Genomic DNA, 24457 nt, shown 5'->3' with positions numbered 1-24457 from the left:
TGTCACCAGTGCAGACTGATGGTAAGATTAACTCTGGTATAATAGTATTCTTGGTTACACACAAAAAACACTTTTCAAGCCCACTGAAATAATCGGGTGCCTCCCTATGAATTCAGGATCATGCATATAGAGAGAATCTGAGAATAACTGTGGCAACCACCAGTTCCATGACCAGCTGGTATCTCAGTGATACCTGGATAAACAACGATATTCATTACTCAAACTGAAACATGAAGACATGAGGATTAATACATTCTCTTTTCTGCTCTTTTATTTCCAGTGGTCCCAGCATCTGAGAGATACAGCTTTTGTAACAATTCATAGAGGAGTGCCACTACCTCTGTAAGTGTACGGGAAGTTCTTTTTATTCAATTGCTGAGCCCATTTTTACATAGGAGAAGTGGGTTGATGCATAATGTTCATAAAAGATGTATGCCAGAATTTCCAGCTTCTGATAATTCAGGTATCCTGTTAGTGGTGTACCAGATGCACAGAGTGTGCCTGGGGGATGGGACTGTTGTTTGTTCTGCCTAGAACAAATATCTGTGAATATGTCTCTGCAATATTGTTCATGCTGCTGCTGTTAACATGACATTTCTAACACCACTAAAAATGAAAAAAGTTTGTACATTTGGAAGAATATTTGTTTACTTGTGTCTTCCCATGCCATTTCAGTCTCTTGCTTTGGGAATCAAACCAACCATAGTGGAAAAAAAGAGCAAATGAGGAAGGCCTCAAGCCTCTCTTAGGGACCAAATATAATTAAGAGAAACATTTAGAGAGAGTAGATATAATGAAGCCCTGAATATGTGCTAGCTTCAGGCCCATGAAAGCATGGCTGTTTTTGTAATAGAATATGGAACTAATTGCAAGTTTGAGCCAGGCACTGTGGGGTTTGAGTGAAGCACTCCTCAGTGTAATTGAATTTGTATAGCATCTGTGAGCAGGGGAGGTCGGGTGCCACAAGGCCCATGGGGTGTCCTTAGGCAAGCCAGCAGAAAGTTTCTCATTTGATTGTCCCTCCTTCCAGGACCACTTTGTTTTCCCCACAGTGAATGATGGTATGATGGGATTGTTGCTAACAGCAGGAACTTCTCCCAGTAAGAACTTGGAGTCCACAGAGTCCTTATTTACCCTTTTGTGTAGAGGGATGTTTTGGAGCACGAGTGCAGCATTGTTTAGTGGCCAGCTTTTTCACTGCTCTTCGTGCCCTCCTTGTATGCTTTTCTTCTCCCTTGCTGCAAATGCAGGAACCCAGAGTAAATGAATGGTGTCTGAGCTTGGAAAGATTTGAGACCTTTGTCAGCCTTCTATAGTACAATTGCACTGTCTCTGGATTTCCAGACAATATTTTTCCAAGTAAGCCTTGGTGCAAGAACCAGGAAGAATAACTATTTTGATTTGGCACCTGACAAATTTATAACCATAAATTAATCTCATCTTATGCATTTATTTGTTAATTCTGGATTTTTGAAAGGCAAATATTTGTTGTAATTCTGGCTTGTGCTATACCTAATTTCTTCTGTTCCAGTTTTTTTAAAGGGTAGTGGTCCCTTGTCTGCAAATTTTTTGTATCAGTTCTCTCTGAAGGTATTTCAGATGACATTTTGTTTAAATGAAAACCAGACTTTTAAAATTAAAAGTATTTGCACAAAACATTTTGTGTGTTGTTAATCAAAACATCAAAATAAACACAAAAAAGAACCCTGCAGGTTTTCTTAAAAATAGTTGGACAGTAGGCATTAAAAGTTTTGATGTAAATAATGTTTCTAAAAAGTATAATTGAAAATCAACGTAAGAGTTTATATTTGAGAATTTGTTTATTAAGCTGGCTGAAGTTTAGGTTGCATTTTAAAAGCACTGCTTCAGGGTTGTTTATGTACTCCCCTTCCCTTTACTGATTGTGCTAATTAAGACAAAATGTATCTGAGCAAGTACTTGCACTCCTTAAAGCTTCATGTAAGCAGAAGATGATCGTCAGAGAGATAACTTACTGTGTGTGAAATACATAGAGAGCAAGAACATAAAGGCACTGCTAATTAATTGCATTAACTGAAGGGACTTCCCCTAGTAGATATATGGTTATAATTAATAATGTTTCAAATTCCACATACTCTCAATTCACAAAACTTGTAGACTTCCACAAAATGTGCAATCTTACTTCTATGTCTTGTTCTTCTTGATTGTCTGTGGCACTAGTCAGGCACATCTGCATGACAGAATAGGCAGCTTGTCTAAATTAGTTTATAACCTGCAATTTGGCCATAGATGAGATTGCATATAAATGCCTTAATGTGCTGTGAGCCAGCAGCGTGGCTTGCAAACTTCTAATATTGACTCAAGAGAGACTCTTACATGTGATGCTAGTGGGCAGCAGTGGCCCCAGTAAATTCCCAGAGCAGTGTTAAGAGCAGATTGTTGTACCAAGGGACAGTCCTTTGGAAGTAGGACATTTTCCAGATGATCACACCTGTAGCAATCTTCTGTGGAAGAAAGCACATACTTGCAGGCAAGCTAGGGGAAAAAAAACCTCTCAGTGCAGTGAATGTTCAAGCCTTGTGCCACAAAACTGCTTCCCATGGAGGGGTGGCCACGTGCTGACTCTGCTCCATAACAGAAATACCATATTCAGGCTCGAGGCTGTCTAATGCCTGCCACCTTGAAACAGGAAAAGTGGATACATTTTATATGTACATAGTATAATTTTTTTTTTTTAAAACGTCAGAAAGGCAAAGTACGTATTCTCATAACAGCCTGAAACACTTCCGATTTTATTTCAGAGAGCGTAACTGATGAAAAAACCATCTCCTGTAAGTGATCTGTCAATGATCTGTCAAACTGTTTCCTTTGATTGGGGAATACAGTGCAGTCAAATGGAAGGTTTTCTGCACAACACAGAGAAGCATGCTAACTGCAAAATATTTATGTTATCAGCTATAACTTCAGGCAAAGTTTTAAAATATCTGAGGCCATATTTCTGGATAATATTGCTGAGATGTCTTTTAAATGCTTTTCTTTTACATTAAAATGTGGACACAATTTTTTAATGTATTTTTGGCATGGCTTGGATTCTTTATCATAGAATTTGTTTTCATGAGAGAAACATTTCAAAGCTTATAAACTGTAAAATAATATTTCTAGAAATGACAGTGTAAATAAGTCAAAATGTACGAGCATTTTGTTTGGAATGAAAGATCTGAATGTCATAAAATTCTATGCAATCCCTTTTTCAAGGGTCAGCCCCTCCCTATTGAATGGATTTTTAACTGTTGTTCCATAAGCTTAATATCCAATATATCCTATATAAGGGAACTTTTCAGATTTGAAAAGTAGCCTTTGCAAGAGGATGAACTCAATAATTTGTTCTTTTTTGTCTTTAACTATGATGATCCTGCTTAGAAGCAGATGACTGACTTTCCATTCTGTAGCTTCTACAATGTGGGAGAAAATCCACTGTAATTAAATCTAACAAAAATCCTCTAATTCGCAATATAAACAATTCTCTGACATAGGCAATTCCCCTGAGTCTACATCACAGTCCAAGGAAAACAAAGAACAGGGGCTGTTTCTTACTTCCTTTTAAATATTTTATCATTATGGACAAACTTCTGTCCTGATTAACAGTAGCTGAAAGCCTTACTCAAAGTAATTATTTTAGAGACAGAATTTGGATTACTGATTTTTCTCTCATTTGTAATGTTACTTTGCATAATGACTAAACTAGCATGTAATTTAGGCTATGTAAACAAGACTGTGGTTGTCTGAATTGTTCTACAACAACACGTAATGTATTTCTCATTTTGTACTAGAAACAAAAGCACATAAATCCTGCTTGACAGGATTTGAGATTGAAAGTGCAATGGCAAAAGAAGAGCTATGTACCTTATTAAGCAAATGTACCAAAACTGAGGAAACAGCTTGCAAGTACCAATTATAGCAATATTAATAATAATTTGCAGTGATATAGTACTAATTCCAAAGGCATTGCAACTTCTATCCCCATTTAGAGTCTGGGTTAATGGAGTGTGTTGACAAAACCCCTTATCCAACAGTATATTGTGAATGGGAGAGCTCTGGGTTCATGCCCAGCCCTTTAGCTCCCTGTGGAATCATGCTGCTTTCCTTGTACCTGGGAGCTTTGAGACTACACCACCAGAGAGCACTGTGCTATTTCTGCAAGGATTCCTTACCTGTCTGTTTGTTTAAGGACCTATTTTATTCAGTCTTTTTTTTCCCTATGATACAGTATAACTCAAGTGATGTGATTCTACTGGAATTCCCAAACATTTTGCTGTCATTGTCCTGTGTGCAGCCCTTCCTCGACCTGACTAATCTGATCTGGGACCTTCACCCCACCTGTGGCCCAGAAATCTCTTTTAAGCTCAGACCCAGTCCTGGGGTCCTTTGTGAAAGTGATGTTGTAGAGGTGCTGCCTGCACTCTTGTCTCCTGGGTGAAGTTGAGATCTGTGCTGTGATTGTCTGGGGCAACCCCTCCTCAGAGCAGCCTTGATATTCCTTAACTGGCCCATGACCTGGAATACCTGCTACTGAAAATAGATTGAGACATATGGCTACCAAGCTATCTTGTTTCTGCTATTCCTGACATATTTGCCAAGAAAGCATACTGTACTTCACTTTTGTAAAAAAATAATGTAATTCTATATTGCAGTAGGCTAAAATCTGTGTCAGAAAAGGGGAGACAATAAATGGCTTATTTAGTGGGAGAATCTTTTGCTTAATGTCACCTTGTTTTCTCTGAAATTTCCTCTGACCTTCTGAACTTCTAGCCTTGTAATTATGGTCTGGATTCTTGTATTACAGTACTTTTGAACTGGAAAATAAATCCATCCTCCTTAATTACAATGCAATTAAAAGGCTAGATTAATTTAGAATATTGGAAAGGAGCACCCTTATCTCCAAACAGAGCTCAAACAGAACTTTTTCATTTTTGTTGAAATGTTCTTCAGCTCAAAGTAGCACCTTAATATTTTAAGTTTAGTCACAGAACTGAGTTATGGATACTTCTTAATAATTTAATAGGATATATAATAGATGTTCTTTAGCCATTGCAGCAGAAAGTTAGGAAACTACTCATTAATTATTTTTGCAACTTGTTATTATTATCATAATTTTAGAAATCTCACAGTAGCCCTGTCAGTAGCCTTGTAGAGGCGTGTAATAAAGCCAACCATATAACTGTCCCAACAGAATAAAAATCAAATACATGGCTGCAGGAATTTCTAGACAAAGAGAAAAACTCCTAAATTAAAATTACTTCAGTGGAAGCTGTCCCCATGAATAAGCTGTTCAGCCCTGCTTACAGGAGGAAATGCTGAGGCACCAGAACAGAATTCCAAACGAGTCTCCAAGAAGGAGTTCTTCAATGGTTTTTCACAGTGCCTGCCTTTCTTCCAATTTGTGAGGCATTGCTGGAACTGCAGCAAGAAATGGAATAGACTTTGATGGTGTGTATTTGAATAAGTAATGCACTGTGGTAGGTGTCAAATTAGCTCTGTATTAAAGCCTTTGTTTTCTTGCTCTGTAACTATGGGCAAAGCATCTTACTTGGGTGTGCCTCCTTTGCTTCCCAACCTATTAACTTTATGATCTCTGTAAAAAAAAAAAAAAAAAAAAAAAAAAAAAAAAAAAAAAAAGAAACAAAAAAAGAAACTACCAAAAAACTGCTCAAACTGTCACCTAGTTTACTCTCCAGAGAACTGGGGAATCTTAAGTGACAGTGAAATGCTTTAAGCTCTTTTATTTGCTGACAGGCTGACTTACTATTTCATCTCTGATATTTTTCTGATTTCTTCTCAAAGTCATCATTCTTCCCCATCACTTTGGCATTATTTTTCCAAGCCACCTGGATGTATACAAACCTTATGACTGTCCCCATCAGTCCCTGATCTTTCTTCCCAGGCTAATAGCATCATTGTGAGATTGAAACTTTTGTTACTGATAGTCCCCAAATTCTTTCAGCAGGTTTTTAAGGAGAAAAGACAAAGGCTGTTCTTCATCTTGGTGTTTTATTTTTAGTTAATATATGACAAAACAGGTTTATTATCAATCAGACAGGCAGCATGTAGCATTGCTAAACATAGAAACACTTTTTTTGTCTTGGCCTTTTATGAGCTGCTGAATAAAAAGCTCCTTTTCCTCAAACTACGTCTGATTTAGATTAACAATACAGTGAAGAGAAGTTTAGAACCTGCTAGGGACTTGTCTTGGCTACAGGCAAAAGAAAGGAAGGGCTGACAGATCTAGAGTTGCACTTTTCCACTCCTTACTATCAACTTGCAAATAGAAAGGGCTGAGAAAAAAAAAGAAGGTCTTGGCAGTGGGGATTTACAGCTCTTCTGTTTCACCAGTTATTGGCACATTGACTGCAGTCTGGTACTCTGAGAAGTCTCCTGAAGGCATCCAAGGTATTGGGGTTCTGTTGAAGGAGGGTCTTTTGCTGAAATTTTGATTATATATCATGAGAGATTCTGGGAGCAAAGGGCAGATATCAAACTGAGGCACTTTGAAGGTCATCCGTTTGGCTGCTTTTTCATAACCCCCATAAGGCATGGCAGTCCTGGCATAGAGAAATACATGGAGTTAGCAAACAGAGCATAGATAAACAACAGCATATAAAATAAATAGTCAAAGTTAGAAGGATTCTAAATTTTGCTGCTGTTGCAATTGACTGGCCAACAAATTCTTCATGAGAACATAGATGTATCCATTGTCTAAGTACTAAAAATTATGTAAACACACACATATGCTGCTGTGCACTTCCTTCACCCTTGTGGCATTAATCTCCATCCAACCATACACCTTTCACACCTGTTAGTATTCTGTACATGTGGCAGGCAGAGGCTGCATTATTATAGAAATGAGTGGGATGTGAGTTTGCCCTTGGTACTGATGTCCTGAGGCTATGGAGGTGGGTGGCAAAATTGTATAGAGAGGTTAACAAAAAATTGTTGCTGCCCTACAAATATTTGTAAAACTTTCAGTGCTTATCAGAAACAGCAGCAACGTCCTGATTTCTATATGAAGTGCTGTGAAGTATATGGCTGCTGATCATAAGTGTTTTTCCTGACCTCTTGAACTTCAAAAGGTTGCAGTAAAAAACAGAGGCAAGTTTCATCTTCTCCTCAAAAAGGGAGAGGAAGAAAGGCAAATAGGATTAAAGTCCTCTTATCCAACTGCATAGGTTTTCTGTGCATAATCTGAATTAAAATCTCTAGCTCTTAGTGTATGTTGTCTTTGTAATCTTCCAATCATCCACCAGACACTGTGCTAAGTAAAATGACATGCAACTGAAACTTCTTTACAGTGCACAAGACAGGAGGGCTATGGTCTGCATTATTGTGTTTCCTCTTGCTAAATAAACTTATTGAAAATATAAGAAAACTTACCTGTTAAAAGACTTGTAATGGGGGAAATCAGCTTTGGGGCTGTATGACAGTAAGTCTGTGGAGAACTGACTTTTGTCCTCAGGACTGATTCCCATTGCTCGTTCCCAAGGGGAAATATAAGTTTTAAATATAGTAACTTTTTTGCCTCCTGGCTTTCCATCTGTAAACAGAGGAAGGTAAAGCAGTCTAGTTAAATGGCACTCATGCTTCTGTATTCTGCTACTGAGGTTGAGGCACCAGCTTTGTTTATGGTTAGTTTTCTGTTTTAGAAAGACTGTACCTCACTTCTGTCCTTATCCACAAAAGCAGACAGTACCATAGTCTAAGAGCCACTCATCCAGAAATTTGCATTAAAGCATATATTTGAAAACTAGTTTTTCATTCTTCTTTTTGGTTGCTCATATAAAAAGAACCAAAGTCCTCACCTCATCATCTCTTCCACTAATGGGGGAAGCTTTATGTGAGGAAAGATGCTGTATAATTTCTTAATTTACTTTTCTTTATTTTCTGTCAGATCATAGCAGACGTCACATGGAATAAAGTTAAAATTCTATCAGTGACTACAGCTGCAGTTGGTTGTCAAGTCAGACACTTGATTGCTAGAAATTTTAGATTAGCTTCCAGCTGCTCCATTAGGCAAATGAGTTTAGACAAGGGATTTCATTCTACATTTCCCTTCCCTTCCCTTCCCTTCCCTTCCCTTCCCTTCCCTTCCCTTCCCTTCCCTTCCCTTCCCTTCCCTTCCCTTCCCTTCCCTTCCCTTCCCTTCCCTTCCCTTCCCTTCCCTTCCCTTCCCTTCCCTTCCCTTCCCTTCCCTTCCCTTCCCTTCCCTTCCCTTCCCTTCCCTTCCCTTCCCTTCCCTTCCCTTCCCTTCCCTTCCCTTCCCCAGCTGTCTAATACCCCTTGCCAGCAAAAGCATAAGTTTTGTATTGATATGTAGCACATTCATAATATTTTCATCCTTCATAAACCTTAAAACTGCTGAGCAATGACATCTGCTTAGCTGGATTAAGACACATGACAATAATAGGTTAATGGAGAGAGACATTCAGGTGATAGATTTTGTGTAGAAAACAAATCCTTATGAAGCAGGTGGCAAAGAATGAACACTATTATCTGAATCTTTCTTCTTTATCACACCTCCTTTATTTGTCTTGCTCATTTCAAACCATGCCAAGTCTTGGGGTTTCCTGCTTTCAGGGAATTGCAGACATTTACAAGAATCTCATTTCCATTAAAAAAAAAAAGCAACCAACCAACCAAAAAACCCCAACTACTCCCCTCTTTCATTGTGAAGTATTTTAACTAAGCAGTTTATCAACAAATTGATTGCTAGGGTTGAAGCATAAAAGGGCTGGGAACTGTCTCTGCAGTGAAAGCTATAGGATGATATTAATCCTCCTTCTCCCTGCACACACGATAACAATGAAGAAAAATCTCCTGTAAGATGACTATAAGAGTCTATACAGATTGCTTTTTCACAGGGAATGTAAAAGCTGATTTTGGTATAAAATGCACACTATTCCAGAATATAAATGAAAAAACTTGGATTTTACAAGTTACTCAAGTTACAAGTTACTTGGTTACTCAAGGCAGTTATTACTGGTTCCCAAGGAAATTTGATTTCTTTGTAAAAACTTATAGGGACTGTTAAAGTTGCAATTTCATCTACTGATTCTTATACTAACTATTGGTTTCTAGAGACTTCTGGCCAAACTAAACAGAGGATAAAATCAGGCAAATATTAAATAGAATTAAAACTACTTTTACTCATAAAGATATTGCCTCAGTGGCCCAGTGGTGGTTACCAGATAACTTTTAGAAATATTGCTGTTCCTTTCTGAAGATTATCCAACAAGTGTTCTTTGTTTAGGTAGAAGCTCAGATATTCAAGTCTGATACTCGGATCAAACTACTGATCTAAAGAGTTAATACCACTCTCTCCAGTAGTGGTCAGTGTGAAAGCCTTGAAAGGAAGGAGTGCCACACTGGCATGGCATAGCTGTACTGGCCTCCTGCTCTATCAGCCTCAAGAGCTCAGCAGATAAGTTTCCTGTAATTTCTGTGGTCCAGTCAAGGAAGGTATTTCTGCCTTCTGCCTGTGGCTGAGCAGCATAGAAGCATACAAACAAAACCATCAAGCTAAAAGCAATTCTGCTCTTCTAGACTTTACACTGGTATTTTGTTTGGAAGAATCCAGGTGTTAGATTAATTTGTTCTTAAAAGTAGGCTTGGTTTGTGGTCTGATAGCTTTAGTTTCTTGGTTTTGCAGAGAGATACTTGCCTTTGTCAGTACCCTCGCCTCCTTCTCCAGCACTTCCAGACGATTTGCCTGCATGCTCCCCTTCACCGTCTCTAGCGCCTCCCCTGCTCCCAGGCCGCGGAGGGACCCCGGGATGCTGCTGCCCACCGGAGCCGTGCTGCCCACCGGAGCCGTGCTGCCCAGCCGGCACTCCTCCTACCATCCGCCCGTGGGCATAGCCCTGAGCATCTTCCCCATAATGCCCTCCTGGCGGGATGAACTTCTGAAAGTGATCCTAGGGCAGGAGAAAAGAGTGCTTGAATCTGTTACAGGATATGTATGGTCTGTTCGTGTTTGCAGGGTTGGCTCCCAGAACGTGAACTCCTGAGTCTCTGCGATCTGACCACATCTGTCTCTATCACAAAGCCAGTGGCAGAACTTCATGTGAATTATTCCCTTCGTTCAGTATAGCAGCTGTTGTGGAACAGCAGAAGTGGCAATGGAAGCACACAGCCTCATAGTCATTTCATGTGATCAGGGTGTTTTTGTCCCCAGCAATTATGGCTATGAAATAGAGGAGGAGGGGAAAGGAAATTTAGCTTTTGCCAGAGCAGGTAAAAGTCCAGAGATAACATTGTCTGACCTATAGGAAAGCAAGCTGGGCAAGAAAAAGGAAGTGTAGAATTAATATAACCCCAGGTGGATTACAGTGTGGGTATTAAGTGTTATGGGCCACCAGAACAGCAGAGTATCATAAAAGCCAGGGAGATGTCTGCTTTTTTTCCTGCTTTCCTGTATATATGAAGGTCTTCTTGGGGAGGAGTATTTACATGCTGAGAAAAACTGAAGAGAATCCAGAGCCTGGAAAACAGAAAATACTTCCTAGAGACCACAATGGGGGAAATGACAAAAAGGAAAAAATTTGTTTGTAGCAGTATCTGAATTAGCAAACCAAATCTAACCAGCAACAGGGTAAGAAAAAAAGAAAATTGTATTTATCAGTAAAAGTAAGTTGGTCTTATTTTGCAGACCATTCACTTTTTTTGTCCAGGCTAGAAGGCACAATCTCTGCACAGTGTAGTAAAAGGGCAGACAATCCATGCAGGATTTATAGACCTTGTGGTCTACATTTTTGCACAAAATCCTGTCCTTGCACACAGAAACTTTAATAAATGCTTGTGTGAAGTAGAAACTGATATAGTGTGTGAAAAAAAATATTTTACATATTGGTCATAAGTGACATCAAAACTTGACTCTGTCAGACTTAAAAAGGTATCTCTTGTGTAGTACAGCCCACACAGCTATATAATGCAGGTAACCTGGATTGTATATCACATATTGCCTTTCCTGTTGGACTAGGAGCTTGGCTATTAGATGCACAAAGATGCAACAAATACATATGAATGACATTGAATGAATTTGTGGTTCCTCATGCTGTGATTCTACTTGTATAAATTAATCTCAGTCAGCCTCACAGATGGCTCTCAAAGGGTTAAGGCTTTCTCAGGGCTCTTGCACCTAACACAGTTTAGCAAAAAGAAGCTTTCCAGGCTGTAAACAGGCTTCCAAGGCCAGCTGTTCAGTCAGCTAAAAATAGTCAAGAAGTGAAAACCCCACAAGGCTCAAGGCAGAATTAGCTAACCCTCTGCTCCCTGTGTCTCCCACAACAGTGTCCAGGGTTTCACAGCAGGTCACCAGGCTGCAACCCAGGCAGGCAGCCAGCTGCAGGCTGAAGTGGCAAAGCTGGTGCCCCCAGGGCCTTTAGGGACTGTCTGTCCTTCTCCTAGCTGCAGGGAATTCCCTTTTTAGGAACGGAGGAGATAATGTTCCCGTGAATGTCAGGAAGCACTGAGAGGGGAGAGGATTGTGAGCATTAAGCTGTACACAGGAGCTAACGGGGCAATCTGCTCAATTATGCATGGCAGCTATGTAGCTGTAAAAAGGCAAACTGAAAAGGGTATTTTGAGGGCTAGGGGTCAGAATGAGGTTATTTTCAAAATGTTAATATATATGCAAGGATAATGTTTCTACTGATTTGCTCACTACTTTCAAAGCAGAATTTCCATCTGTTTTCTTTCAAGTTTCACCCATGCTGTGTGCCCTTTCTGAGAATTAAATGCTTATTTTTCCTTTCCTGTGGTTACTTGCATGCCTCTCCTGCAACAGAAAACAAAAGTCACAAAGCATCAGCATAACATGAGCTGCAGTAAAATGGGCTGGTTTGTGTCTGCTCACTGCAGTATTTGATAGGGAGGGGCATCATTGTCATCTGGTGTTATTTTAAATTGCAGTATTATCACTAAGTAGGAATGAAGTTTCTCTGCAACAGAAGGTCTCTATCAGGAAAGCCACTTCTAAATCTTATTTAGCTGCAAATTAAATTAGTTTGATTTGCCTTAAGCTAGTCCATGATTCTTCATGGGCCTGCTGAGAAAACATCTGATCTGCTAAAAGTAGGCAACTCCAGATAGGAAAGACATGTTTTCTGTGCAACACCCCAGTCTACTCACCTGCTAGAACAAAAATATAATTTTCTTTAGTTCTGGCCACTACAATTGTTTGTCTTAGCTCAATTTAACATGAGGCAAAGGGAATTAATCTTTTTGAAAGATTTTCCAGAACAGTGGAGCTCAGGAATGACGGCCTCAAGCAGGAGTCTCAAAATAGTCAAAGCTGCATGGGTACAGCTTTGTTTCCAGTACTTACAGCACACCTCTGGTTAGAGTTTTGGGGCTCACATTTGAGGAGAATGCATGTCTTGGGCCACTGCTAGCAGCATGTGTAGCTTTTACATATCTATATGCATATTCACACCATAAAACCAGCCTCTCAGTATTGATTGGCCACATTGGTGGGAGCTGTCCCACCAAAAGAAGTCCAGGAATGTCAACTGAGATGGCTGACAACCCTCTCCTGTTGGACCTTGGGACAGATCACACAACTCCTCTGTCTGTGCATTGTTGGATGTAGTGAGTATTATCAGTCCCTGGGCATCCCTAAATCCACTCTAATTTGACAACACTTGTTGCAAGTTCACGTGGTGAGTCCCCTGGATTGGCTAAACAAATTGGGCTCATGTCTTTGAAGTCCTTAGAGCTAGCAAATTCCTGCTCCTGCAGGCTGAGTGCTTAGATGGACAAATTCTGAATTCTCTAGAGCATGTGCCTAATAAAAACTAGATAATGAAAGATGATCCAACTAATGGAGCTGAGATCTCTATGTATCTCAAGGTCCTGACGTCACTGCAGGCAGTCCCCAGGAGAGACACTGTGTGCTCCCCTTCAGCTCCTTGCTGTGCCCTAAGGAAAATGATTGAGGCCACCAAATGTGTTTCTATTTCCACCTCCTGATAAAGAGCTCCCCAAATGTTTGATGCCTATGTAGTTACTAACACTTCTGAAGTTACTGGACTGTGCAGTCTCCGTGGCAGCCACTCAAATGCTCCTTAGTGGTGGGATGGGAGATTTAAAATTCAGACACTTGGAGAGTCTCAGAGAGTGCTGTTTTTGTCAAAGCGTGGGCCTCAGTCCTTCATATGGAATTGCATAGCCTTAAACCTATGACTCACTCTTTAAGAAAGGATGAAAAGAAGAAGCTGTTGAAACATCTTACACTATTTTTTTTTAAACTTGTTACCCCAAGAGGCACAGCAAGTTGAGCTCCTGCTTTCTATTTCCAGGTTCATTTCTGACTTGCTGTTAATCTTAGGCAAAGTATTTTTTTACCCCTGTGCCTCAATTTAACAATCTAAATAACAGGGATTTTTATCTAATGCTGCACAAAATTAGATATATCTTATTTGTATATTTTATATCATCTTTGCCACATTTTCTTCATGGATGAAAGAAATTGTGTCTCAGAATTTTGGTCCAGACAGCTTCAACAAATTGCCATGGAAAATAAAAGGTTCTGTTTTTCTGTTATTCTGCTTTTTTCACATCAGTCACTTCTTGAATAAGAATGCATCAGACTCCATGTTCAATCTTACATAGCTTTGGGTACAGTGGGACCTCTAGGTCTTCTGCACCAATTCAGCTCCAGTGCAGCAAGGCTTATTTTGTTAGAGAAGCTACAATCTCACTTGGCTTACTCCACTTAGGTAATAACCTGAGACTTGTATCTTAGCCTGCAATTATCCTGTAATTTTTGTTCAAGAGGTTTAATGTTCCATGCAGAAACAGAACTCCTAGAAAAAAAATTCTTTTCCTAACATTTCCCCTTTAATCTTACCTTCACTATCTTGATTGACATTCATCTAAGAACATTAAGGGACATACAATGCCATCAGTGCACACTCCTGTAATTAACCAAGCAGCTGCATGATAACATCTATGCTTCTCCATCATTGTTTTCCTTCAGACAGCTGTATCATGCCTGGTTGTTTATCATGTAAGATCTCTGAGGTAGGTTGGTTGTGTACTGCTGCCTGCTGTGAAGCATCACTTTTGGTTTGTAACATAATCACTTCCATTTTCTTCCTTCTATTTCTGCCTGCTCTGAGTTCTTGTCCAGCACCAATAAGAGTACTGAGTAACTCCTGCCATTATCCAGAAGAGCAGTAATCCAGTTCTTTTGACTTCTTAGATTTTGTTTCACAGTTGGCATCAGCTTAAAAGAGACCTCGTGACCTGAAGTCCAGAAGAAATCGCTAACACATTTCAGTTTGTTTTCATAAAGCTTTACCATGATTGGAAGCTGCATTTATTTTAACTTATGGATGAGTATAAGAAAGCACCAAGGTGGGGATTTTGGTTGTGGGTCAGTGTGGTTTTTGAGGTACTACAGCTCATAATTGTCTATTTAGATATTGATTATTTCACCTTCCTGATTGTTTTACTTTAAGAAGGTCTCCTACCTGTAACCCAAATTAAGCCACAGGTTTTGACTAGCAGAAGAACTGTATTTAAGGATTCTTACTGGAAGAAAGATGGAGTAATGGCAACACCCGAGACACATAACTATGGCTTTGTTTTCAGTTTCCCCTTAATGCCTGGCAGCAAGGTGTTAGAAAGTTTCAACTTGATGACAGCAAGGTCTTACATTGAGGTTCAAAAGCAGAGGTGAGATCTCAAAGGAGTTTGGGCAGTAGTGAGTAAGGCTGGAGGGCTAAGAAATATTGTTTCACATGATCTTAATGTGTTTAAGGCCAAACAAATTTAGCATTATGAAGGAAAGGCCTGTGAACTGCTGATCTATTAACTGCTGAATGGTGAAGTGGGATTTAGGAGATCCCAAGACAAGACTGAGACCCTGTCTGTGATTTTGGGTAACTCATTAATCTACCCCATGGTTCAGTTTCACTGTTAAAAAATTCAGTTTAGTGATTTCTCTCATTCTCTAGTTGGCCAGATAATACAGTAATAGAGCACATAGCAATATAGGATTTCATCATGGTCTTTAGTCAGTAATAAATTATATCTTGCAGCTCCACAGTGGATTTGAAAATATCCTCTGAGACATGGAGAGAATCACAGTTTCTGTGGGTGGTACAACCTGGGGTGAGGAGAAGAAATCCTACATTTACTAGACAGAGTTCAGAAGAACCCAGCTTTTCCAGCACTGCACCAAACAAGGAGAATTCTCCCTGCTTGGCAGGATATGGGTGTAAAACTCACCCCCCTCCCCAAAACCTTCCCCTTGTACTGTATATTTGCAAGCAAAGAGAGGTGCAGTATTGAAAACAGCTCCACAGTAGGTAGTGCATTTCATTTTACTCATATTGGGAATGGTCAGTCCTTTTGACTGGGGGTTTAGCTACCATTTGGCTTTAATTGGATGGGTAGAGCTGCAGCAGTGACAGAGTGACAGGTTTTCACTTTTGCATGCAGCTGACATTCATGTACACACAATACATTTGTTACCTCTGCTACAAGTAAGGAGATTCATCTGATTGTCCAGTGTGGATTTTTGGCTGGAGGAAAAGGAGGAGGGGAGAAGCAGAAGGGTGGGTCAATGACACATGACTGCTGAGATCTTCTCCCTTGTGTGGAAGGTTTATGGCTACAGCACAGGCTATTCTGGAACCCCTTATATGGTTTGGATTTATTTTTAATAACCTTTCTCTTTGTGTGTTTTTATATTAGATTATCTTGCTGGTAAACTTATTTGGTGGGAAGGAAACAATCCATACTCCATTGCAGACCTGCCTTGCCTCACTTTCTTAAGTGTGTCCTGAGAATATTTTAAGACAAGACAGTTAAGAAATCTGTAATATAAAAGCAGAAAACACATCACCAGCTTCAAATTTCTTCTCTGTCCCACAGCCTAAGACACAAGAACTTATTTGGGATGGGGAGCAAAGGATGTGGAAGTTAATTGGGAGAGGGAAGGAACTGGGTGTAGCAGTAGGACTTCTAACTCTGCCATTGTCTTTGTCACACAGTTATCTTTTGTTTAAGCTTTCTTTTCTGCATCTGCCTTTGAGCAGATAGAGGAAAGAGAAAGGAAAAAAAAAAAGAAATCTAATCAGATACTGCAATCAAAAGGCCTTTTTGATGGAAGTTATTTGGTGCTAAGGTCAGGTGCAATCCTGATGGTTTAGAAAAGAACAGGCTACAGATCTGTTGCCTTTCCCTGCTCAAGCGCACCCAGCTCTCCTAGACAATGATTCAGTTGCTGCGATTGCTCAGCTTTTCTTAATGGTCTGACTGCAGCAGAGCTGCTCACTCGTGCTGCCTGCAGGAGAATAGTTACCCGCAAAGGCAGTGGGTGCCACCAGCGAGCACATGGAGCAGCCCCAGAACAGTAACAATTCTGTTTGATCTTGCTAAACTGACCCCAAGCGAGGGCTGCAGACCCAAGTCTTCCTGCACTGACAGTGGAGTTCTGTTATCTATACCATGGATATGGAGGGAAGACCTGTAAGTGAATCATTGAGGATTTTAAGCAGAATGCCAGCTGCTGTTTGGAGACCATGACATGGTTCTCCTACAGCAAAGCCATAAAGAAAGTCCTACGCTTTTTAGAGTATTTTCTAACCCTCAACTACATTTCTCCATGGCACAGGATCTTAAATGTCATGCTAAAAGGTTCTGGTAGCAGATGTGCTCTTATAAAAGAGAGAGGGATTCACTACAGAAAGGGTATGGAGTGAAAGTCAGGTGCAGATGAATAAACAAAGTAGGAAAAGCAGCTAACAAGAGAGAAGCAATTGTCATCAACATGACTAACATTTGTAATGTTAGTCATGGAGTGACTGTGCATGTCCTGTGCATGTCAAGACTGTGCAGCCTTAAGTCCATTTGTCACAACTTATTTGTTTTGGATTGTTTGGATTGGACATTCTTTAGTGACGCCCTTAAATTTTTGAGACTTTGGACTTCAGCCTTTTTATTCCATCAATTTATTATTTTCTTAGTCCTCATTGCAGGAGATTCTCATATATGAACTTGGTCTTCATATGCGTTAGGAGGTCTGAGATTGCTGAGTATTTATAAAAACAGCATGCATTTCTCTGGGATATGCATCTGTGGAGTCTGAAGTTCAACATACCATTCATTCTCACATCCTTTCTAGGAGATAATTCACTGAATAAATGAACTGCTTAAAGCACAGAGATGAAGAAACTGCTCAAAGTTTAACATCACAAAATATGTTTGCTATATCTCTGATCTGTCATCCCTCATCTGTAATCTTACTGCTGTAATTTTTATTTTTTTAAATGCATCTTTCCACATTCTGATTTTTAATTTGTCATTTTTGGAAGATATTTTCTTATTACTGCTTTTGAAGACATCAGAGTACTAAAAGATAGTGTTTTTGTTTGGTAAAACATTTTCTTCAGTTTAACTTTTACTGTTTCCCTTGAGTTTCCTTGGACTAGAAAATAGATGCCATAAAGGAATAAAATGTCAGCAAACCAACTTTAAAGAACAGAAGATGAGGTGGTACATCAAAATACATATGAATCTTAAACATTTTCTACTTGTTTTGCTGAATTCTGACAATTGTGAATAGAGAATTTCGTTTGTGAAAATTTAGGTGTCTTCAAAAGACTTTACACCTGCAACTAGTGTTAGGAAGAAGTTTAAATAACTGTACTAATGCAGGGTAAAGGGAAAAGAAAAAGAATGGCTGTATTTTTATACCATATCTGAAAGAAAATGTTTTAGAAGAAAACAACCCGGGCTTCTAGCAAATTAACGGAAAATATTTCAGAGTCAGGTTAGAGGTTTCACTTGTGGAACTTGCAGATACTAGCAGAGGACTCTGTCCAGCAGAAAGCATAAAAGTATCCTAGACTAAAAATAGAACTGCATCTTCTGGAGCTGAAGTCAGATCTGGATGGATCATTGCCATCAGGCAAAGAAGAAATGGAATGGGTACAAAACCAATTAACCCTGCCCTGAGGTCTGAAGACTTGCCAAACATGCAGCCTTCCTTCATCACTCAGAACTGAATTTTGTCATGCTTCTGTATGTGTGATACCAAATATTTGCCAGAGGAAACTAATTCTGCTGCCAAAAGGAAGTAAAATTTGTGGTTTTATGTAATTTTGTTTTCTTTCTTCACTTCTTTGCTAGTAGTCCCCTAGCCCCTACCCACACACATAAAAAGAGAACTTGAGTACAGCACACTCCATTCCTGTTTTCCCTGAGTGTATAGAGTAGCATTTTAGTCTTAATCTTCAACTTACCACAGAATTGTCAGTGAAGGCATCAGGGTTATTCTCATAAATGAACTTCTCTACTCTGAGCTGACGTAATTTGAACATCTTGGATCCTTTGTTAGTGAGGAGAGAAAGTTCTTCTAGCATCACATCTCTGGGGATGCTGATCTTCTTCCCCAGGTTCAGCTTGGACCCCTCTTGTGGCATAGCTACAAAACATACATAGTGGGCACTTTAGGAAGTAGTCTGGTGCATGTCTTCTGTCTATTCCTTCTAGCATCAGTAGTGACTTCAAAGCACCCAAATTATCTTCTAATTAAAATTGTAGGAAATTATCTATGCACCAAGTTTTTACATGGATGACACTTTGGATATAGATGATTGGGATTTACTGTGAATTGCAATCAAGGCAAATCTGCAGAGAGAAGTTGCATAGGGGTGGAGCTAGATGGGTGTCTCCCACTTTTGAAGCATCTCAGTGCAATAGGATTTCTTGTTACTGCCTCAAATGACTACTTTACCAAACCTCTTAATCCTTTCTCATGCTGTCAAAAGTAAGGAAAAGGTAAGGACATCACAGTTATTTGAAAGTTACCCTATCCAATACACACATACTCTGTAGAAAGGAAAATGTTCCAGGTAATATTCTTCTTGCTCTATTGACTTCTCTAAGAGATTTTGTCTTTTTCACCTAATGAGTGCTGGAATCAAAGAAACTGTCTCAGACAAAGAGAAAACAAGTATGAGATGAAGGTTATGAGAGAACAACACAGACTATATCTAGGCATTGCAATATTGACATCTGCAAAAGATCATGTTTTCTGCCCATTTATACTGGTGTGCATCCAAATTAATGCTGCAGGAGAATACAGGTTTACAGAGTGCAACCTAGGTTGACTTTTGACCTGAGTGTGTACAATGCTTTTCAGCTGGAAGATAGAAAATGTGATATGGTTGAAGGCTGGGCTTCAGTAAAATTTGTGGCTCTGTCTCCTGGTATGTTCACTGCATGTCTTGCTTTGGGAGTTCAGTCAGACAAGGTGTGAAGTTTTAAAGGCTGAAATTCAGGTTGATATCCAAACAATTCTTACATGTGCAGTTTTGCATATCTTACCTTCATGTGTCAGCTTCCCAATGAGTTTAGTGGACTTTTTCCTTTTAACAGGAGCAGGAGTCCCTGCAAGGGGCATTCCCACAAAGAGTTCTCTGCTTTGCTCTAAACACACAAGGAAATGGAGAATGAAACACCAAAAATGTATTTCTTGCCTCTCTTTTAGTTGCCATCTACAGGTAAAAGATACACAGCCTTCATTTCACACACAGGTTGTTTTCTATCCCTTCCCCATGATGGAGCTAGTGGAAGGTATCATCCCATACAGGATATCATCAGCAGGCCATTCTGGGTTTCTCTGGAGTCTCAGCATTCTGACAAAATAGGGTAGCAGATCCCAGCAGAAGCATTGTCAAGGTGCCATATAGCATTGCCATTCAAAAGAGGCAATTTAATTGCAGCAAGGCAGTCCAGATATACTGTAGGGATATTCTGTTATCATCTTGTGCTGCAGTAACAGGATGTCACTTTGAAAATTTGCTCTATGATGTTATAACAACATGAAGTTGTCATTAGTATTTTTGGATAAAGATTTCAGGTCTGTCCATGAGTTATTTGGGGCACTTTGCATCATGTGCGGTTTTGGTTTGGATATTTAGATTTTCCTTTCAGAATTGGAATAGGTATTCAGAAGGTCACCAGACTGCAAGTTTGGAAGGGAAGAAAAAAAGAAACAAAACAAAATTCTGAGTAGTTCTGTCTTTTATGACTGCTACTGTTTTGTTAAAGAAGGGCTGGAGGAGGAAGGCACAGGAAAACCTGTTAAAGTTGTTCACCCAATTTGTTTGAAGTCACTTGCATCTGTATCTTATGTATTGATCTTATCCCATACTATTTTGAAGGGAGAAAGAGGAGAAGAGAGAGATTTCTTCTGGTACAGCGTTCCCCATCTCTGTCCCCAGATAGGATGAGAGATCTGAACTGCAAAGCCAGGGAAAATCAGGAGTAATATCAGCAATTCCATTTCAGGCAGCTTCTGAGAGTCCTTCTTAGGGTTTATTACACATAATGGAAGTGGAGAAAATGTCTTGCCTTCACTTAAGCACTGTCCATGCCCAAACAGCAGCATATAGGGGGACAGATCCCACCTAACACAATGCAATACAATACAAAGAAAAATGGGCAAAGGCCCATTGGCTTCAGCAGCAGCAATAACTAACCACCTCTGTCCTTGTAATTCTTTACTTTACTTGCTTAAGATTTCAGAACTGAAAAACTTCAAACTATGAGTTATATTTTAAAACTAGCAAGCAAACAGCTGTAACTAGGAGTTTGTATACTACCCTTCTGATCAAGACATTTTTATCCCCTGTGTATTCTGAGGTATCATTCCACCATTACTTCTTTTGTAACATGATTTTTATGTGATGGAGTGGTGATAAGTGTTAAAAGAAGCCCAGCCATTGCAAAACAGTGCCAATCCCATTGGCAGATACTGCCTTGGATTAGTTCTTCTTTCAGATTTGCAAGCCTTTCCTTTTCCTGAGATGCTGCCTGTGGAGTTCGCATCATAAACGAGCCCATCCTGGGGTATTCCCAAAGCAAGTGTGAGCAGGTGCAGCCATGCACACTCTTCAAGCAGCCAGACATCTGCTTGGCTGTATAAAAGAAGCAGGCCCTGCTTGACAGGAAAGGGGTAATGCTGCCAGGAGACAGCAGAGGTGAGAGGGTATGGCCCATCTAATGGGTCCTAAAGCTGGCAAAACAGAGAGAAATCATCGATGTACTGCAAACATGGATTCCCTGGGGCAAGGCAGAAAGGGACAGCCATGGTGGGGAGCTGTGCTCCTCACACTAATTACCAAGCAACAGTGAGGACAAGTCCATCCCATTCTGCTGTCCTTCTTTACTAATTCAGCAAGATTGAGGATTGAAAAACACACTGCATGCAAATTGGTCTAGCATAATAAGAGAAGGGAAATCAGTCTTTCACTATGGACAGGGTCCAGAGTTACATGGTACTGCTGCTCTCCCAGCCCTCCCAGAATCTGCTGGAGCTTCAGACCCCATCTTCCTCACTACCTTATACATAAAGCCAGGGCTTTTCTCCCTCAGCTCTGTCTCCAGGTTCAATTCTTCTATGTTTTTGTGCATTGATCTTTGCAGCAGTCATTGGTGCTGCAAGCCAAACCAGTCTTTACTTCTCCTGCGCTGCACTATCTTGCTGCCCAGTGAACTCACCTCAGGCTCAGACCAGTTCACACACCTGTCCCAGAGCTCAGCAGTTGCTGCCTCCTCCCAGCCTGTCTCTGGGTGCTGCCTGGGGAGGCTTGTCCAGCAGCCCCACTCTCCCAGGGTGCCTGGGTGCAGGGAAGCTCTGCCCAGCTCAAAGTGCTGATGCAAAGTGCAGTGAATTTGACTCCTGAAGGCTGCTCGCACAGGCATCCTGCAGTTATTAATAGCCAAAGGCCCAGAGGGCAGAGTCTCAGATAGCACTGCTGCCATCCCTAAGGAGAGGGGAAAAGAAAAGGTTGCACCTCAGGTCCCCTGCTGTCACTGTCTCAATGTCCAGGAAGACCAGGCACTCCATCGGCTGCTCACTTCTTCCTTCACTGTGTTCAAATAACATGCAGTTCCTATTCCTCCTCCTATTGCTTTTAGATGCAATACATAAAATCTTCTCAATATCCTGTTTGTCAATAATGCCTCAAAAGCTATCTTGGATCTTGTTCTGTTTTATACTCTTCTTCTGTCCCTTTTTAATCATTCATCCCAGTGTCCTCTAGGCTGTCATACATATTTCCTAAAGGCTTCAGAAAATACAGAAGCAAAATAATGGTATGCATGAAACAAGAAGTAATAGGAAGAACCACAAAGTCTGGAAAACTATTTACAGAATTCTAGGAAGTAGCTATTTAATATGTATGGGAAACTCAACTGGATCAAAGAGCAAGGAAATTAATTTCCTAATTAATGTCAGAAATAGGGTTGATAGCCTGTGTTTGGTGCAGCTTTGTACATACAAATAACTCCCCTTAACTCCTGTACATTATGAGGTGATTCTCCCTCTTTTTCCTGCCTACCCAATTGGGTTCTGGTTTTATGATGAAGGAAAAAAATATATATCATATTACTGGAGTGCTTGAAGATGCACATACCTTTCAGCTTCTGAATAAGGCAAAAATCCTCCAGAGAACGTTGTTTTTCTATTTCACTTTGTAAGGTTGAATCCCAATTGGATCAAAATCAAGCTGTCCGTTGAATAATCCTGGAGTCTAGTGAGGAGAAAGAAAACCAAAAGAGAGTTGTGATTATAATAGAAAATCATCTGTACAGAGAATTGCAGGCGAAGTTAATATAAAGGAACATCAGGAGATAACCACTTTACTTTTTCCCTAGACTTTGCAGTTGTTTTTTCCTGCACCAAATGCATGTAAAACTTAGCAGTGTGATAACTGAGTTGAAAGCACTAAGTGTTAATCCCCAGTGTTGTTAGGAAGGTCTTGTAGAAGACTGCTGTAACATTCCTATGGGCAATAAACAGTCTTTATATCCTGCTTGAAGTTGGAGCACACATGGCATTTTCCTGACTTAAAGTTTCCCACTTTTCCTCTTGCTTGCATCCATATAACCATGATGTATACCTTGAATTGTGCCTATTTTACAGCTCTGATTCTCCCTCATTTGTATCTACTGCAACATCATGACACATGCTTTCTACTACTCACAAGAGCATTGCATCCCTCACTGAGCTGGGATGATACATCAGGGTGATATCCAGTCCAAATCCTGCCCTCACACTCCCATGCCGGTGATTCAGGAGCAAATCCCTGGAGCAGTTCCAGTGTAAAATAAACACAATTAAACTGTAAACACCCACTGCCTGCTCTGGGCACCACCACAGAGCTTCATGCCTGGTGAAGGCATTTGCATCTGCACCAAGCTGGAGGGTGTCAAATGCTACTGTCACAGCTGACCGTCTGTCCACACATCACACCCACTGTGCACAAGTGCAGGTGGCCACAGAGCAGCGAGTCTCTTGGGGTTGCCAAGCCCTGCTCACTGCAGATTGTACAAGGAGGAGTATTTTTTCTCACCATGTTAATTCTTCTGGGTTGATTTAGCACCATACTTGACTCTTGGCCAGAGTGCCCAGTGTCTGCTGTGAGGTCCAGTTGTGCTCCTTGAGATGCTGCTCTCCTATTCAAATTCCCTGTGCTCTAAACACTCATTCATCATTCATCAAGGGAGACAAGATGCTGGCATATAGAAGGACAGAGTGAGAACAAGTACAGTATACTGCTTTATTCTTTAAAATCAAAGAGCCCTTTGCCTCTCCTCTCCCAAAGGTATGCAGTAGTTACATCTAAATTTAAGATGTTTGTAGCTCCATTTTGATAATCACCTGAGAAATTAATGTGATTTATATCGTCAGGTGAGAAGTTGAGAAATGCAGCTACTGTTATACAGCACCTTTTTGCAGTAACTAAGCTGATGCTAAACTCTACCTCCACTCTGCTTGCTTCCAGCAGCTGTTTTCAGACCACTTTATAGCTGTTGTTTTATTTCTCCAGTCATCTCCTGTGCCTTCCTCAGCACAAATTACACCTTAGGGGAACAGTCTGTGCCAGCTGGATATCATGTGGGAACCTGATGGATTTTGAGGCATGATGTAGCTCCAAAAGATGATGTAGCAGAGAAACAGGTGGTTGCTCTTCCCTGTCACACCCTGTCAAGCAAAAGTACCTGGTGCACCTTTGCTTCCTCCCACCCCAGGCAGCTGCAGAGAGGCTGAGCATGCTGGAAGGGAACAGAGTGCCCCATGGTAATAGGAAGTGAGCAGGAAACAGAGTGATCCCTCTTAAAAAACTCAAGAGACTAGGGCAAAGCAATAGCAAGATGAAGAAAAGGCATGTCTAGCACAGTGTGTGAGGATCTCAATCAGATTATGAGTATGCCCTGCAATTAGGACCAGGAGCAAGGCACTGACAGTTCAGGGTGAGCCAACTCCAGGAGACAAGAGTGGGTCCTCAGCCCAAAGGGCAAGGGGCAAGCAGGGTTAGGGTTTAGGCCAAGGATACTAAAGTCCAGATTTAAGGAGTGATGGGAACAAAGCATTTGTTTGCCTAGTCAAAGTCTCATATGAGAA

General features: G+C 40.4%; 1 protein-coding gene and 1 long non-coding RNA gene across 2 annotated transcripts; one reads left to right on the top strand and one right to left on the bottom strand.

Moving 5' to 3' along the window:
* The first annotated feature begins 277 nt into the window (after positions 1-277).
* LOC306805251 lies at positions 278-16850 on the top strand. The gene is made up of 3 exons (XR_013775169.1): positions 278-342; positions 10010-10093; positions 15733-16850. It is a non-coding gene; the product is annotated as an uncharacterized lncRNA (long non-coding RNA).
* MYOZ1 (myozenin 1) lies at positions 6008-19496 on the bottom strand. The gene is made up of 5 exons (XM_079312845.1): positions 19372-19496; positions 18285-18466; positions 9692-9944; positions 7408-7567; positions 6008-6578 (listed from the first exon to the last, which is right to left on the bottom strand). Exons 1-5 carry the CDS (start codon positions 19445-19447, stop codon positions 6347-6349), a joined length of 903 nt encoding a protein of 300 aa, XP_079168971.1. The 5' UTR covers positions 19448-19496; the 3' UTR covers positions 6008-6346.
* Positions 19497-24457: the final 4961 nt, after the last annotated feature.

Source organism: Erithacus rubecula, assembly GCF_903797595.1.
Source record: "Erithacus rubecula genome assembly, chromosome: 9".
NCBI lineage: Eukaryota > Metazoa > Chordata > Aves > Passeriformes > Muscicapidae > Erithacus > Erithacus rubecula.
The sequence above is the reverse complement of the archived record's forward strand: the minus strand, read 5'-3'. Positions and strand labels throughout refer to the sequence as shown.